General features: G+C 51.6%; 1 protein-coding gene across 1 annotated transcript in view; it reads left to right on the top strand.

Moving 5' to 3' along the window:
• Positions 1-16,780, top strand: part of MEGF11 (multiple EGF like domains 11) — a 353,514-nt gene that overhangs the window by 114,970 nt on the left and 221,764 nt on the right. The window contains exons 2-4 of the mRNA XM_057721978.1: positions 4,667-4,772; positions 9,117-9,218; positions 13,877-13,977. Of these exons, the coding sequence (XP_057577961.1) occupies positions 4,675-4,772; positions 9,117-9,218; positions 13,877-13,977 (301 nt within the window). The 5' untranslated portion in view covers positions 4,667-4,674. The remainder of the gene's footprint in view (positions 1-4,666; positions 4,773-9,116; positions 9,219-13,876; positions 13,978-16,780) is intronic.

The raw sequence follows: 16,780 nt of genomic DNA, 5'->3' as shown, positions 1-16,780 counted from the left end.
CCTTCAGAGGATGCTGCCGTCTCTAAGGTCTGCTCAGCCTGCAGGGCCGACCCAGGCCAGGACGGAGGGCCCAGGCTGGGAGGAGGGATCCTTTGCTGTGGTGTCAGTGTCTCTCTTTAATACCCAGGGGCAGAGTCCCTTTAACACCAGGTGCCAGGCACAGAAGGCCCTCAAGTGTTAGCATAAACAAATGGATACAAACACTAAGGATGCAGATTGGCAGGACCAGGCCTTCCTCCAGACTTGACCTTGATGGAGAGGAGCAGAGTTTACCAAACCAGTATCCCAAAGAATTCTGCTGCTACAGAGGTCCCCGGAAAGTTCTGTGGGAAAGACTGGGTGAAACAAACAGGTCTCTTTGCTCTGGGTCTTCCCAGAGCCTAAGGTCTGCTCAGATACGCTGTGAATATTTAACACAGTTTTGACCAGAGACTTCAGAGACTTATTATGGCCACAGGTATTAGTTTCTGCAAACCTGCCCACCGCCCCGCCCCCGGCCCTGAGTCAATACTGTGTTAAGATGAGGACATAGCCTGCAGCATTTCCTGAACTTAGTCCTCAGGGAAATCTTGGTCTGGGAGATTTTTATCAATACCTCATGGGATATAGATATCTCATAGAACCCAATTTTGGAAAAAGCCCCCACATTTTCCCATGTTGTCCACTTCTGCTCGACAGTGCAAACCCGCCTAGACCCTCCACCACCGCCTGCATATTCCTGCCTCCAAGCACTTGCTTATGCAGTACTTGCCCCGAACGCCCTTTATTTGCCCTCTTCCTTTCCGTAATCTGTCCGCCTTAAGTCCCATCCACTCCACCAAGTTTTCCATACGCCTCCAGGGGGACTTCACCACTTGCTCTTTTAGTCTCCGCAAATGGGCTGCAGCCGATTCGTGTTATTTCTTTGTGACCTAGAAGCACAGCCCAGGGCTGGGCAGGTGGCGCTCCAGGACTTTGATTAGTTTGGGCCCTGCCAGGTGTGTGGAGTGACTACGCCTCTGGGCAGGTGTGAGCCTCACTTCCGGTTCAGCAGGTATAAAGCAGCCATAGCCCCAGTCGGGAAAGAAATTTCTCCACCTCTGGGACTTTGCTCCCTTCCTTTGCTCCTTACTATGCGGGAAGCCTGGACCGGAGGGGAGGGAACCAGCTGATCTATTTACATGTTCTCATTGACACCAGGGGCATTTTCTTATTTAATTATTAATGCCCCAAATCAGATGGTGCCCGCTGTGTTAACCTCTGTCACTCTGAATGGAGTCGGCCTAATAACCACTGCGGCGGGATTGATTTTGCCTCAGTCATCTCATAAGCATACGTCTTTGGGATCCGTCCTCAGAGAGGGAGCCCGGGGAAGCCCCATTAAAGTTAAAGGCGATGAGTTGCCCCCATGTGGGGGCGGCTCCTTTCTGGCTGCTCTTCACTCCACCTGAGTGAAGTGTCTGAGACAAGTAGAAACACATTTTCCAAAATCAGTTCCCAAAAGGAACTGACTGGTAACAGCCTAGGACTTGACCCCAGCTTCAAAGGATTTATGGACACATCAGAAAGATGAAGTCAACCTACTGGGAAAGATGTCAGGGCAAGATGGGAGGTGATGAGCGCTGGACTGGGTGGCCGGGCTGTACGCCACATGAGTGCGGTGTCCCTGGGATGCGGTAGCTGCCAAGCCCTGCAGGGGGGAGGGGGGCTGGGGCCCAAGCTGGACCTGGCGTGGTTGGTGTTTGGATGTGCAGGGTTGAGGAAGAAGGGCATTGAGGGCAGGGGAGCGGTGTGAGCAGGACTTGGCAATGAGGTAGAGCAGGAGATGGGACCAGCCTGACTGGGGAGGAGGGAGGGGTGATAAGGTTGCATCTTTTATTTATTTATTTATTTACTTTTCTTCAGATCTTTATTGGAGTGTATTTGCTTTACAATATTGTGTTCGTTTCTGCTGTACGACAAGGTGAATCAGCTGTATTTATACATATATCCCCATATCCCCTCCCTCTTGAGCCTCCCTCTCAGCCTCCCTATCCCACCCCTCTAAGTGATCACCAAGCATAGAGTTGATCTGTGCTAGGTTGCATCTTTTAGACTGGCCATATTCAAAGAAAAAGTCAGAGGGCTGAGGGGGTCCTAGAGCAGTCAGCTCTTCCACCCCCAGGCTAACATCTTTCTCCCCCGACCACACCACTACAGAGGCAGACTGGACCTCGAACAGGGAGCTTTGTGAATGCCAGTGAAGGGGCTGTTCAAGGCTTGGGTGTGAGTCCTGGGGAGCACCCTCTGCTCTGTAGCCTTGACACACTCACAGTAACAGAGGAGTGAGGCCTCAGACCGTCGGTGTAAATGCCACCTGGCTGGCCATGTCCTGTGCTCCCGCATCCATTTCCACCTCCTGTGTGCTTATCCCAACACCTGTTACCCTCTCTGTGCCCTGGTGTCCAAGTATCTCACTGCCCAATGGGAGTCAGCCAAACTGTCCTGTCCAGATCTGACTCAAAGAGAAAGGTTTTCACGAAGATTTAAACAGACCTCCCAAGTTGTAGACACGATCCAAGGTACCTCTGTCTGCCACCCCTCTCCCATCAGCGTGAATCAAAAGGGGCCAGAGGCACAATCTCCTCTGGTCCAGGTGGCCTCACCCTTTGATACTCTAAGCTTTGTAAGTTTGAAGATGTGGCCGGGGGCAGGGTGAGGGGGTCCTCTGGGGAGAATGCTGGAGATTACAGGATGGGCCAAAGTAACGAGACAGGGTCATGGGGAGAGTCAAGATGAGGCATTCTCTGCTGCTTCCATTCAGACTTTATGCCTTTTGGAGTGCGTCCCCCTGTTTATTTCTTTATTTGATTTATTTGATGCCTGGTCAGCCCAACCCGCACCTGGAAGAAGAAGGTCTTGCCTTCTCTTTGAGGAGAATGCGGTGAAATGACTGGCAGCCCTAGTGCTGTGTGGGGTCCAGTGAGTGTGGCGCCCTCTGTCCAGGTGCTGATGGGGTTTCCGCGGCCTGGGGGGGTGGGGTGGGGCGAGCGGGTGGGGGAGTTAGGAGCGGCTGTGGCTGGCAAATTGTGCAGAAGCACCAGCATCGCTTTTCTCTTTCTTAACGGATTTTCAGAATCCATTTAGCCAGATTATTTCCAGATCTCAAACAGAGAGAAAACCCTCATTAATCATCAATTGGACCCCCATGGTTACACAGAATTTGTGACAATTTGTTTATCTTTGAAGGAGCTGCTAAGAAAGAGTTTAACAAGGAAATTATTGGGGCTTGGGGAAGAGAGAGTTTAACCTTTCACGAAGGCAGGCGCCCCATTTAGCTTCCCTCTGAGTACAAATGGGGTGTGAGCAACGTCCATGTCACTCTTCCTTGTCCCCAAGAGGGGTGAGTGCTTCCTCGTCTGTAAACTCCAGGCCTATGGACTAGAAATCCTCAACCATTTTAAGCCTACGAACCGCTTTCCAATGTCAAAATATTTTCTATACCATCCCCGCCCCCAGTTGTTAGAAGCTGTATTTTTTGTTTTTTATTTTTTTAGTGTGGCTGATTAAGAATAAAAGCTCCTGTGAATTCAGTAAAGCTTTTAAGCAAATCACGATTGCATCTGTGAACACATGAAATACAGCGCTATCCCTCTGAGTAATAGTGCTCTTTCAGTCTGTAGCTGATGTTTGAGCACATGTGAATTGCAGGACCCCGGAGGTGGCTCTGGGGCCCCCTGCTGCCCCACCAGGTGGGAGCTGTTGGGCAGTTCTCTAAGGCTGTAGGAGCACGGAATCCTGGACAGGAAGGAGCCTCGGAGGTCATTTCAGCCGCTCCCACCTTAATGGTTCTCTGCCTCTATGAGGAGCCCTTTGTTGCGGAATCCTCAGTTCAAGGGACCCAGGGTGTTGGCATCTGTGTAGGCCTACTTAACCTCTGTCTCAGGCTGTCACTTCAGGGGCCAAGATCAAACTCTACAAGCTGCTTCCTCAAAGCCCCTTACCAGCCTGTCCAAGCCGTTCACCCCCCGGTTCGGTATGACGTACAGAGACGCGTCACCCTGGGTGTCAGCGGCTGGTAGCCCCTGGGAGCAAGAGAAGCGGGGCCAGCCTTCTGGGTGGCTTGTTTGGCCAGAGCTGCCAAGAAGGGTTTTCTCAGCTTACCTGTCCCCAGGGCCACACCAGACACCTGTCTTCTCTATCTTCACTGAAGGAGGGAGTAGAGAGAGGAAGTGAATGGGCAAAGCACATCAAAGGCGAGGGAGAAGGGACGGTGATGGGTGTTGCCTTAAAGGTAGTCAATCAGGGGTTCCTGGTCCAAGGATGGGCTCAGGGGCCTGCAGCCACCCTGAAATCACAACCACATGTTCTGTGTATGTGCATTTTTAGGGGGAGGAGCTCTTTAACGTTCATTAGATTTTCAAAGCAGTCCATGAGCCAAAAAACTTTCAGAAGCTCTGGCCTGAAATGTCAATGTTTCCCTGACTCAGGCTCCCCACTGCCCAGTTACTCAGAACTGGTGAAGTGTTGCTGTGTTAGTCAAAGCCTGCAAGTGTGAAACATCAGCTGCTCATTACACGATAATGATGGGAAACTTCGCAGCTTAGCGAGCCTCTCCCACCGCTTCGTGTGAGGAGTCACGGCTCCAAACAGATGCCTGGGAGGACGGTCTGATTAATGACGCTGCCTCCTTTGTTCTCCCGCGCAGGGCCCAGGATGGCGCTCTCAGTGGCAGGGCTCCTTGTCTGCTCCCTCGTGCAAACCATCCTCTCCCTCAACCCCGAGGACCCCAACGTGTGCAGCCACTGGGAGAGGTAAGACGTGGGTCTCAGACGGCCAGGCTCTCCCTGGGGGCCTCACCCTGGGCTTGGTGCTGTTGGGACAAAAGCAGAGGCAGGAGGTACAGAAGCTGTCCCTCAAGGGGCCTGCAGTCCAGCTGGGGACACAGCACGGATGCTGTAAGGCAGGCCAAAGCCTTATAGATTCTGTCTGAGACTCAGTGCTGTGGGGGTCAGGGTGGGGGCGTTGAATGACAGGCAACGTAAAAGATGCCGTCTGGTAGTTGACAATGTGCTCCTGTTCCTCCCTGCATGCGTACTTCCAGCCGTTTTACAGGTGAGGAAGTAGAGCCGCAGAGGGGCTCGGTGCCCGTCCCCAGACAGGTGGGGTGCGGTGAGAGACTGTGGTCCAGAGTGGTTGTTCTCTGATGCTGCGATGCCTTCCTGGTCTCCCAGGACTGGCAATGGTGCAGCAGCTCGGATGTGTGGGGCAGCCAGCCGCCTGCCCCGAGGAGGGTAGGTGAGGGGCCCCCGCTGCTTCTCCTCTGGTGAGGGTAGGGGGAGCTGACAGGGGAAAGGTAGCTGCATTCTGGCTGTGGCACCAGGTCCAGGGGGACTAGGCCAGGGCCCTGCAGATGGCCTGACTTTGAAGCACAAGGTGAAAGTATTGATTTTGGTGAGCAGAAAGACAGTGACCAGAGACCCAATCAGGAACAACCGAATTAAACCTTGAAATGGATTGGCCACGCTGACCGGGATGACGCTACCGCTTAGATGTTAATAAATCAAATGAATAAAATTAAGACGAGGGCCCGATGGGGGAAGCGGGTGGTAGAGGAGTGCAGGTGAGTGGGGAGGGCTGTGCTCTGTGCCCTTGAGGGTGACTGTCCCAGCCCCACGGCAGGGAAAGTCCCCTCACCCAGGGCCTGGCAGGACTGGCTGGGGAGGCAGAGGAATGGTGCCCATGCCGGCGCAGTCGCCAGTGACCGGGTCTCCACGAGGGGTCCCGGCAAAGTCGAGGCTGCGGCAGAAGGCAGAGCTGCCACCGACGTGCTCCTTTTTGGTGAAGTGGGAAGGACACGAGATCAGTCATGCCACCTTGCTTCACACCAGGCTGGAGTTTTCCATCTGTTAGCCCTGTGGCTTTGGGCAGATGTTGAGATGTCTCTGAACCAGTTGGAGCCCATCTCCACCTCTGAGAAGTGGGGGGAATCGTTACCCCTGCCTCACAGGCTTGTTGGACAATCAGGGTACCAGTTTCGTGAAAGGGCTTTGAGGACCATGAAGCTCAATTATTGTCTTTTCTTGTTGACAACTGGGGCTTGGCAAGAACAGTCATCACAGACTTTACAGCACATCAGGCCCCCTGGAGTGTCGATGAAAAGCAGAGTCTCCTGGGTCCTCTCCACAGAGACTCTGATTCCATAGGTCTGAGGTGGCTCCTAGGCATATGCAGTTTTCATAAGCTTTCCACGTGATTCTGAGGTGACCCAGGCCCTTTACTCCTTCTGGTTTTGCTGAATGTACACCTTTATTTCCCAGTGGGTGAGGGAGAAAGCCAGTGAATTCCACATTAGTCTTTGGTTTGCAGACTTCAGTCTCAGCAACCCCTCTCCCAGCTGGGACACAGTTGCTTCCTGCCAAAGCCTGGGCTGTATCCCAGCTTCCAGAAGGCCTCCTTCCCGCCTGCTCACCTCTGCCTTCCTCAGTGCCTCCAACCTCTCCTCCAGGAAGCCTTCCCTGAGGATAGGGCCCACCCTGATTTCCCTCTTCTCTGAGTGCCTTTTGTACCAGTGGATCAGTTCAAATTTAAACCAAACTCTCTAATTTTCCAAACCTGCCTGACGTGAATACATTTAGAATGTGAAAATATTCTGATCCGAACCTGTACCAAGCCGGCGTTTCAGGCTGATCAGGCTATCAGCTGAAGTTACTGCTTTGATGGGAGGACGCGGAGAGACCCTAGCAGCTGAAAGGAGGTCTGGGGCTTCTCCAGCCCCTAGGGAGGAGGCCTTGCAGTGATCCCCGTGCCACTAGGCACCTCCTTCTTCTTGGCTCTTCCAGCTGAACCCCACTGCCAGCTACACGTGGATGAGTCTAGTCTGTGTCATTCCAGAGACCACTGGTCCCCAGAGACCACTTAGGGAGCATTTCCCATCTGGATTAGTGCTTCTGGCAGGCTCCTTGTTAATTACGCCCCTCCACCATAAAACCCAGCGGAAAGACGTCCCCTGCCTAGTAAAGCCCAGCTCTACAAGATTAATCTGGCCTCTCACTAGCATGTCAGCAAACGAGCGTGTTAAACCACCCAGCCGTGAAACCAGGGGCACACACTTCACCCGGGGACTTGGAGTTTGTTCAAGGTCTGGTTGCCTGACTCGCTCGGCTCAGGGCACCTCTGCAGAGCCGGATCTGACCCCACGACACCCTCCCCACTGTCTCTGTTGGGCTGATGGCCTTTCTCTGAGCACCCACTGCCCCTGTCTGTGCTGGAAGGGGCGTCTGATCCGCCAGGTGCTTAACAAAGGCGGGGAGTCTGGTCTGTGTGTGTGTCTTGCTCCCATCCCCTATTACGGTCAGGGAAGAACTATCCCTCAGTGCCTGCAAGCGGGAGAGTCCCTGCCGGTCGTATAATGGTGATGGCCGGCATCTATTAGACACTGATGGTGTACCTGTTAAGCATTTTATGTGTATTATCTTGTGTAGAGCATTTTACCTGTGTTATCTTGCTTTCCCTTCCCACCACCCTGAGAGATAGATACTATCATTGCCGCCCTTAATCCTTGCAATAACTATATGAAGTCCCTGGTAATATTTTTCATAGGTTTACAGGTAAGGAAATGGAGGCTTCTAACAGTTAAGTATCATATCTAAGGACATGCCGCTAACAAGTGACAGGGTTCAAACTTGACCCAGAGCCCCTGCACTTGTATCCATTCATTCTCCTGCCTCGAAGTGAAGGACTCATAGTGATGCAGGAGCCCGGGGTCATAAACTTTCAGGGTTGGAAGGGGCTTTGGGAAGCCAGGGGCAGGTGTCAAGCTCAGTTTCTCCAAGCTTGGAGATAAAATGTGTTCGGGCCAGGTCTGCATAGACGTGTGCCTCTGATGCACCGCTTTGAAGTGCCAGCTGGGAGAGGCTCAGCGAGGGCCCGCCTCACATCCTCCATGCTTCAGAGAAACAGAATTTCCCGCCACCCCAAGTCCATGCGCATTGCTGACTGCTCCTGGCTTCCTCTCTCTGAATTCTAGACCTTTGACATTTCTGGCAGCAGAGAGCCTGCTGGGGACCCACTCGGCAGGGCTGGCCTGCCCCAGCCCCCCTGCAAGCAAACCGACAGTTTTCTCCGGCAAAGCAGACGGGCTTTTATAGCCTGGACCTGGCCATCTGGCCCAAGTCAGTGAGCCTTCTGGGGAAAACACTGAATAATACCAACTGACATAAAAATTAATTCCTAGCATCTCAGCTGAGGTCCTCTCCCAGCCTGCACAGGAAGTGTGAGTCCTCACTTTACTCCCTGGCTTGACTGCCTTTTCATACCACTCCGGCCAACGCGGGCAGGTGGAAAGGCTTATTTTGGTGAAGCTGAGAGCTGCTTCCCTGGGGCTTCTCCCCACTGATCCAGGTTTACAGTTAACAGGTTAACAAGATACCACTTTGATTGGGAGGTCTGGGGGCGTGTCCTCCATGCATCCCCAGCTATTCTAGAGACATGATAGAGCAGAGGGTAACTGGGTGAGCTTGGGGAAGTCACTTAACCTCTCTGATGCTCAGTTTTCTCGTCTCTAAAATGAGGACAACCATGCCACCAGCTACCTTGTAAAACTGTGTGAGGATTAAGATGCCTCAAAACACTTAACAGGGCACTCAAATATTAGCAGTTATTGGTACCAGCTGTGTGGCCCGGGCAAGCCTCCTCTAAGCCTTCATTTCTTCATCTATAAAATGGGACCACTTATTTCATAGAGTTGCTGCAAAGATTAGTGTCCATGCATGTGCTTTGAAAACCAGAAAGATCTGAACAAACATAAGGTATTTTAAAACTTGCTGGCTTTGGGTCTTCCAGAGCCACGTAGAATAAATGCAAACCCTCCTTCATTCATTCTCTGTTAAATGAAAAAATGAACTAGAACTTCGGAAAGTGAGCTGGGCCGAAAAGCAGTCAGGGGTGTGTCCTGCATCTAACCTGGGGTCAGGCAGACTTGAATGCAGAGAGTACCCCAGGGCAGGAGGATGAGAGTGGGGGGCTGATGGGAAGGGTGGAGCCCCTGGACACATGGCTGTGGGGCCTGGTTCCCCTGGGGAGGGAGACCCCATCCTGAATATAAGCTCTGCCTTCCAAGTGCTGACCACAGCTTCCATCTCCTATCTGGTCCTCAGCTATGCTGTGACTGTCCAGGAATCATACGCACACCCCTTTGATCAGATCTACTACACACGATGCACAGACATCCTCAACTGGTTCAAATGCACCAGGCACCGGTGAGTACCTCTCTCAGATGGTGGGTGGGGAGGAAGAGGCGGACCCTCAGGCTCACCTTCCTGCCCCCCAGCAGATCAGTGCATCCCCCGCATCCCCATGGTACCCACCCGAGAGGCCCTGCTGAGGGCTTCTTTGTAGTCAGAGCAGCGTATGGGCAGAGCAGGCCAGAAGTGCTAGAGAATTACTGCCCTTGGGGGGCATCCCTCACCCAATGACAGATGGGGAGTTAGTGGAAAAATACACCAGCTTCTTACCCTTAGGGTAGAGGTGTCAACTCTTAGGCACGTTCTGCACGTATCCTTGGCCCCTAGTGGGATGGAACCCCACTGGCCAACAGCAGGAAGCTGCTCAAAAGTACACCCTGAATTGGCTGCCTTTACTTCCCTGTCTCCTTTTCCTACACCCCTCTCAGTGCTTCCTAGGATCACCTCCCAGGTAAACTGCTTGCGTTTGAATCCTTGCCTCAGGGTCTGTTTCCAGGGGGAAATCCAACCTCGGGGGGCCCCCGTCGGATGCAGCCCCATGCAGCCTACCCGGCTTGGAGAACAGAGTGCAGGCTACAGTCCAGCACCTCTTGGTGCCTTGGCCAGGCTGCGCCTGGGAAGCGCTCCATCGGAACCATTGCATGTAGGAACCTTGCTCCCTTGCCAGCAACCCTCCTGGAAATCACGCCATGCCCTCATGGCACCGGGGGAGAGGAGAGCAAGGAAGAGAGAACGTGTGTTGTTGGATGACCCTGGGCAAGTCATTCTATTTTGGGATCCCCTGTGTACATCCCTGTGTAATGGTCCTTGCCCTACCGACCTGCAGGGTCCAATGAGGTCAGAGATGTGAAAATACTTTGAAAAGAGCAGGGGAAAGTGGAGAAAAAGTGAGGTATTAGATACAGGCAAGGCAGCTTTGTTATTTGAAGGGTGAGAATTCAGCAGATGCAGGGTCGGTGAGGGAGTGAGTGAGAGGCTGCCTGGTGGGCCCGTTTCCTAGTTTCTGAGCATCTGTGTTGCTCCAGGTTCTTTTGCTTCCTCCTCATGGGCCTGGTTGCTCGTTTAGGTTATACAGGAATCATGGTGGACAGAAATGTGAATGGGGAAAGATGCTCTATGGTGAAAGGCCAAAGTCCTGGTTTTCTTCGGGGGTTTTGCTAGTAACTTGCTGTGAGACACTGAACATAGATACAATAGCTGCTTTAAAATCCTTGTCTGCTATTTCCAACATCTGGGTCATCTCAGGGTTGGTCTTCATTGATTGCCTTTTCTTTTATTTATTTATTGTTTTTTATTTATTTATTTATTTTGCTGCATTGGGTTTTAGTTGCAGCACGTGGGATCTCTGTTGAGCCATGTGGGCTCTTTGTGGTGGTGTGTGGGCTTCTCTCTAGTTGTGGCGTGAGGGTTTTCTCTTCCCTAGTTGTGGTGCACAGGCTCCAGAGCATGTGGGCTCTGTAGTTTGCAGCACACAGTCTCTCTAGTTGAGGTGCATGAGCTCAGTAGTTGTGGCACCCGGGCTTAGTTGCCCATGGCATGTGGAATCTTATTTCTCCGACCAGGGATTGAACCCACGTCCCCTGCATTACAGGGCAGATTCTTTACCACTGAACCACCAGGGAAGTCCCTGCCTTTTCGTTTATAGAGGTACAATTTTCTAGTTTCTTTATGTGTCTAGTAATTTTGAAATGTATTCTGGGCATTATGAACAACAGGGACTGTAGAGGCTGAATTCTCTTATGTTCCTGCAGATTTGTTGTTCTTTGTTTGTTTGTTTTAGCAGCCATTTAACTTGGCTAAACTCAATTTCCAAACTCTGAAAGTTCAATATTTTCAGCCTTTGCTAGACTGCTTGGAACCTGCCCTCCACACACGTAATTCAGGGGCCAGAAGTTTGGGCAGAGACTTTACAAGGAATATGGAGCTTCCTGTCTGTGGCTGTCCCTTTTCTAGGGTTTCCCTTGTCACTTTCTAGTTGCTGGGTCCACCCTCAGCTTGTCCTGTGGTTCTTCAAACCCAGTAAGGCTGTGTGTGCTCTATCTGAATTTCAGCCACCTGGAATATTGCTGACTGGGGCCTGCCCTTGGGCTCACCTTTCCCCATGTCATTCCCTTCTTCCAAGTGTCTACTTCCCTCCAGTATCTGCCTTTGTTCTCTCTCTAGTACTTCTCAGGTAGTTGTTGTTTATATTTTCCCCAGATTGCATAGTTGTTTGCAAGAAGGTTGATCTGATAGGAACTACTCAGCCATTACTGTATCCCCTTAACCTCCCCTTATTTGTCAAGTTAGCTGCCTGTGGCCCTGGTCAAAGGCAGAGGCAGAAAGAGAAGTCCTGCTCCCTCTGTGACTCTGTCAGGCCCCGTGCCAGAGCCAAGTTTGCTCTGAGGAGTGGATTTGTTGGGTACTCGGAGGCTGGAGCTGCCGTCCATCACCACTGGGGAAGGGTGAGTGAGTGACTGCTTATTAAAATAGGCTGCATTCCTGGAACATGAATTATTTTGCTAAATTATTGAGTCGCTTTGCAGCTTTCCTGATGACCTGGAGTGTGCATGCTGCCAGCTGCACCATCAGTCTCCTTCAGTGTGAGATGGCTCATTTGAACGCAGCATCCTTCTGATAGCAGCCTGGCCCCTGGCCCCTTGCCTCTCCTGCCAGAAGGAGGGAGGCAGCAAGGGTGGGAAGGTGGGAGCAGTGGGTGACATCTTTCTCCAGGGAGGCTTTAATGATTCTGAGACCGCCTCTCCGCTGGAAGGGCTTGGGGATAACTCTGTTTGGTGGGAGGCATGGACTGCGTGACCTCTGAGTCAACCCTGAGTCATTCTTTATCTGGGAGGCTTATACAACTCCTGAAATTGCTGGGAGCTGCCTTCCTATACTGGGGAAGTAGCTTCACTTGGAGGCTGGCTTACCTTCCATTATGGATTTTTGACAAAGTAGAATGACCTTAGTTTGTGACATTCCCAAATATCACAGATTTCCCTGGAGTTCCGCACTGTCATTTGTCATAAAGAGAGGGCTTTAAGCACAGGGAGGGCTGGCCTAGCCTGTGCTGTAGGACTCCCTGCCCAAGTTGGCCTGACCCACCATGGAAGGCAGGCTATGGGCAGCTCCAGTGACTGGACTCCGCTGCTCTGCCCCCCAAGAGAGGGGTCCACAGGGCAGGCTCCTCTGGGGTGCTGGTGGGGAAGTTAAAGAGCTCTGGCTTCAAGGCCCGAGGACTTCCATTGAGTCCAAGTTACACCTTGACCTTGGGAAGTTACTTCCTCTCTCTGGTCTTTAATGGCCGCTTCACATCTCCTTCATTTTGACCTTATGTGTGAGGAAGGGGCTTTGCCTGTCAGTACCCAATTTTGACTCCCTTCTTAGGACTCAGTCCTCACACCATCCATTCTCATCTTACTACTTCACGATGGCCATCCCATAAGCCCAAAAAGCCACCCCATGGGAACTGGCACAGGGTAGTAGGTTAAGCCCAGTGGCTTTGAAATTAGAGTGACTTGGGTTTGAATTCTGACTCCGAAACTTATTAGCTGTGTGACTCGAGCAAGGCATTAACTTCTCAGTTTTCTCATCCATAAAACAAAGGGCGAGGGTACATAAAACAAAATAAGAATAAAAACTCTAAGAAAGAAACAAAGGGCTTGTGGTTACCCAGGGGGGAAGGGTGGGAGGAAGGGATAATTAAGGAGTTTGGGATTGACATATACACACTGCTATATTTAAAATGGATAACCAATAAGGACCTACTGTATAGCACAGGGACAGGGAACTCCGCTCAATATTATGTAACTACCTAAATGGGAAAACGTATAACTGAATCACTTTGCTGTGTATCTGAAACTATCACAACATTGTTAATCAACTATACTCCAATATAAAATAAAAAGTTAAAAAAAAAGGAAATAAAGGGGGCATAATAATGCTACCTGCCTCAGATAGAGACTGGAATGAGATTTTGCCTGTGATCTCTGTGGCACAGGGCAGTCTCAACATTCATACCAGTGTGAGAACTGGAACCCAGGTCTCTGACTGCCCCCCCACCCGCACCCCGTCCAGAGCCTCTGCTCTCTGGACCTTGGCTTCTTCCTCTGCAGAGCTGGTGTCTGTTCTGAGCCTTCCCAAGATGGCATGCGAAGCTCTTCCCCAGGGGGTGTTATTTTTGGTGTGAGGGGGATTAATCTACTCTCTGGGCCCAGTCAGACTCAGAGCGTCCTTTTGCTGACTTGGCTTCAGTTCTCCAATTGGGTGGACCAGTCCCCAAGGGGCCATGAGCGGTCATGGCTGGGGTGGTCGCAGTTGGCATAGAAACTCTCAGAGCCCATCTCCTGTCCAGGTCTTTCCATGGGCTGCTCCAGCCTCAGGTCTGGAGGTTTTCAGAAGTCCTGAGTTACCGTCTACAATGTCACCCAGAAAGTATCTTCTGTAGACCTTCTAAATATCACTGTGAAAGGACTGGTGTAGCAAATGCTGCCGTGTGGGTAACACATTCTGCATCACAATGGCCCAGATCCCACCATTGATTTTTCTTTATTGTGTTCCTTCATATTCGAAGCTGCCATGCATTTTAAAGTAATTATTGAATGGCATCCTTGCTATAGCTTAACATAAATATCATTCTAACAGGAGTGATTGATTTTCAATACTTTCAAGTGGCTTTCTCTCCTGTGCCTTAGAATCAGTTATAAGACGGCGTATCGGCGTGGGCTCCGGACCATGTACCGGCGGAGGTCCCAGTGCTGTCCTGGCTACTATGAGAACGGAGACTTCTGCATACGTATGTGGGGGCTGCAGTGGGGAGGGGAGGGGGAGGGGACCAAGGGGAAGGGAGGAAGGGCTGTCATCCAGGCCCTGGGCAGCCGGCCTTAGCTGACCTGAGGGCTCCAGAAGTCCTTGCCTGCTGCCAGTTCTGGGAGGATAATGGGCCTGGTGCAAACATGTTAGCACAGATTTGTCTATCCGATCAGCCTCCTAAGAGAGTGGATGTAAACATGCCAGTTCCAGGGTTTGATGGGGTCAGGAAAGAAGTGGACTTTCCTGGAGTGGGCGCCCTGAGGAGCAATGGGGAGGAAATGCTGAGTGCCTGGTACAGAGCTGAGATGTTCAAGGAGGAAGGAAGAGGTGAATGGATAAGTGGATGGAGAGATGCATGGCTGGCTGGGTGGGTGGGTGGGTGGGTGGATGGATGAATGGAAGAGGGGAAGCAGGGAAGGCAGGATCATTGGATAGCAAGATCGTAGTGCCTAGAAGGAAGATGACAAGAGTAAGATCACAAGGGACTGGTTCCAGTAAGTGGGAGGATTTCCAAAAAGGACTGGGAGACACTGAAGAAAAGGGGGGTGCATGAAAGATACGTCACCTCTTCCCCTCTTTGTCTATAGAAAACTGAAGCCTTAGTGTCCCCAGAGGGTTAAGGGATAAGTTTCTGGCAGCTGCAGGCCCCCTGGGTGGAGGGCATTGTCATGCAGTAGGAGACACCCAGAAGCCTGCAGATCTGGGCTCTGGGCCCAGCTTCCCAGGCATGATGTGGCTTTGGGCAAGTCACTCAGCCTCTCTGGGAGCATGATTGTAGGGCCCTGTTGTCAGAGTCTAGAGGACTTTCTCCCGCTGACCTCTGAACAGTGGAGGGGGGGCCAGTATGGAGCTTTTCATTGGGCATTAGGGTTTCTCTCAACTGCAGGAGAGTGTCAGAGAAGCTTGGAGCTCCCCTTGGAGCTCTCCTCAGTTTAATGACTGAGAGGAGAATACAGCCCCAGAGCTTCTGCCTCTTCGTGTGGAGGCATATTTGGAGAGTGAGTCTCCTTCTTAATATCCTCTTTGCCATTTGGGAGGGTAGAGCGAACTAGCACCAGAGAGAGAATTTGGGCAGAGTGGGCATATTGATGTTAGGAATGAAATGACAGTTTCCCCCTGCTGATATTACATCTCCCCTAATGTTAAAGAAACTCGATTCTAATTGCATTACAGGAATGCATGAAAAGTGTTCTTGCAAATAGGTTCAATAGCGATGGTTTCGCAGGAAAAATACAGATACTCACCCAAAGCAAACCCCAAAATGCTGTTTCCCAGGAGCAGGGCAGAGGGCTGGGCTGGAACAAGGCCTTGGCTGACACTTCACCTGGGATAGGGTTCCTATGGGGACGCAGGTGTAGAAGTGAGATCAGGACCAAGGCTTTACTGCGGCTGCTCTGTCTGCTCGAAGCAGAGAGAGAGTCAGATGTGGGGTGGGACACAGGACTCATAAAGCCCGAGTAGGATGGATGTGAACAGCCCTTTGGAACTCAGGGCACAGCAATGGACTCAGGGATAGTATAAAGGGATTTCGGACGTCAGCATGGGGCTCCAGGAATGGATGAGTACATCCTCTCTCTCATTTCCATTAGTGGATGTTGGTAAAGCTCTTGGAAAATGAAGCGCAGGGCAGAAGCAGAGTGTCCTGATTGCACAGGCTCAGTCTTGCTGACCAGGAAGGGCCGCTTATAACCTCTCACCTACTCCTTATATAATGGCCAGGGGCTGCCTGCTGAGCCGATGCCACAGGCCTGTCCACCTCCAGGAGGCCAGGCTAGAAGAGCCACCTTCAGGTCTGAGGGCTTTTCCTAGGAGGGCACAGGAGCGTTTCAGCAGCGAGATGGGGCGTTGTGGCGTGCTGCGTGCTGGCAGTGGTGGCACCGAGGGGCGGGAGTCACACCGGCCTGGGTTTGCACCCAGCTCTGCCACTCCCAGCTTTGTCCCCTTGGCCCTCATCTTCATCATCTTCAGGGTACACACCCCATGGCAGGCACCATTCTGATCACTTTACATACACTAACACATCAACTCCTCACAACAGCCCTCTGTGGTAGGTACCCTTATTCCTCCCATTTTACAGATGGGGAAACAGAGCAATTAAATAACTTGACCAAGATCACACAACTAGGAAGTGGTAGCATTGGGATTTGAATCTAGACTGTCTGGCTCCAGAGTCTGCACTGAACCCGTCTAGATGGGCTACTTCTCTCTTCATGAACCAAGACATCACATCTCAGAACCTTAGTTTCCATTCATGCAACGTGGGAATAGTAGTACCTATAGCACCGCACAGCACAGCACAGGGTAGGGGCTTAATAAATGTCACCTCCCCACTTCATGGCTTTGGGTCTTAATGTTTTTTCAGTCTTGGCGTTTGTTTTAATTTCTCAGAGTTCCATGGACTCTCTCCCTGGGAAAATGCACACGACATGGATAAACCTATGTGTACACACAGTCCTTTGCACACAATTTCAGTGGGTTCATGGATCCCTTGAAACCCTTACAGGGTCCTCAGACCCGTGGTAGAGAGTTTCTGCCTTATGCTCATGTTTAGCCACTCCACTTACATTTGTTGCTTCCTATTATGCAAATGCTAGGGAACACGGATGCGAAGGAGAGATGGTTGCTGCCTCGGGGAGCCTGCAGCCTGGGGGGAGGAGGTGGTCTGGTTCACGAATACATGCAGCAGAGTGTTGTCGGTGCCTTGACCGGCATCTCTATAAAGTAGGGTGTATAAAGGAGTAAAGAGGAGAGGCTGTCTTTTAGCCACGTCCACTTGCTGAGTGTTC

This window comes from Hippopotamus amphibius, chromosome 2 (genome assembly GCF_030028045.1).
Source record: "Hippopotamus amphibius kiboko isolate mHipAmp2 chromosome 2, mHipAmp2.hap2, whole genome shotgun sequence".
In the NCBI taxonomy this organism is placed as follows: domain Eukaryota; kingdom Metazoa; phylum Chordata; class Mammalia; order Artiodactyla; family Hippopotamidae; genus Hippopotamus; species Hippopotamus amphibius.
This window is presented reverse-complemented; position numbering and strand designations above follow the sequence as displayed.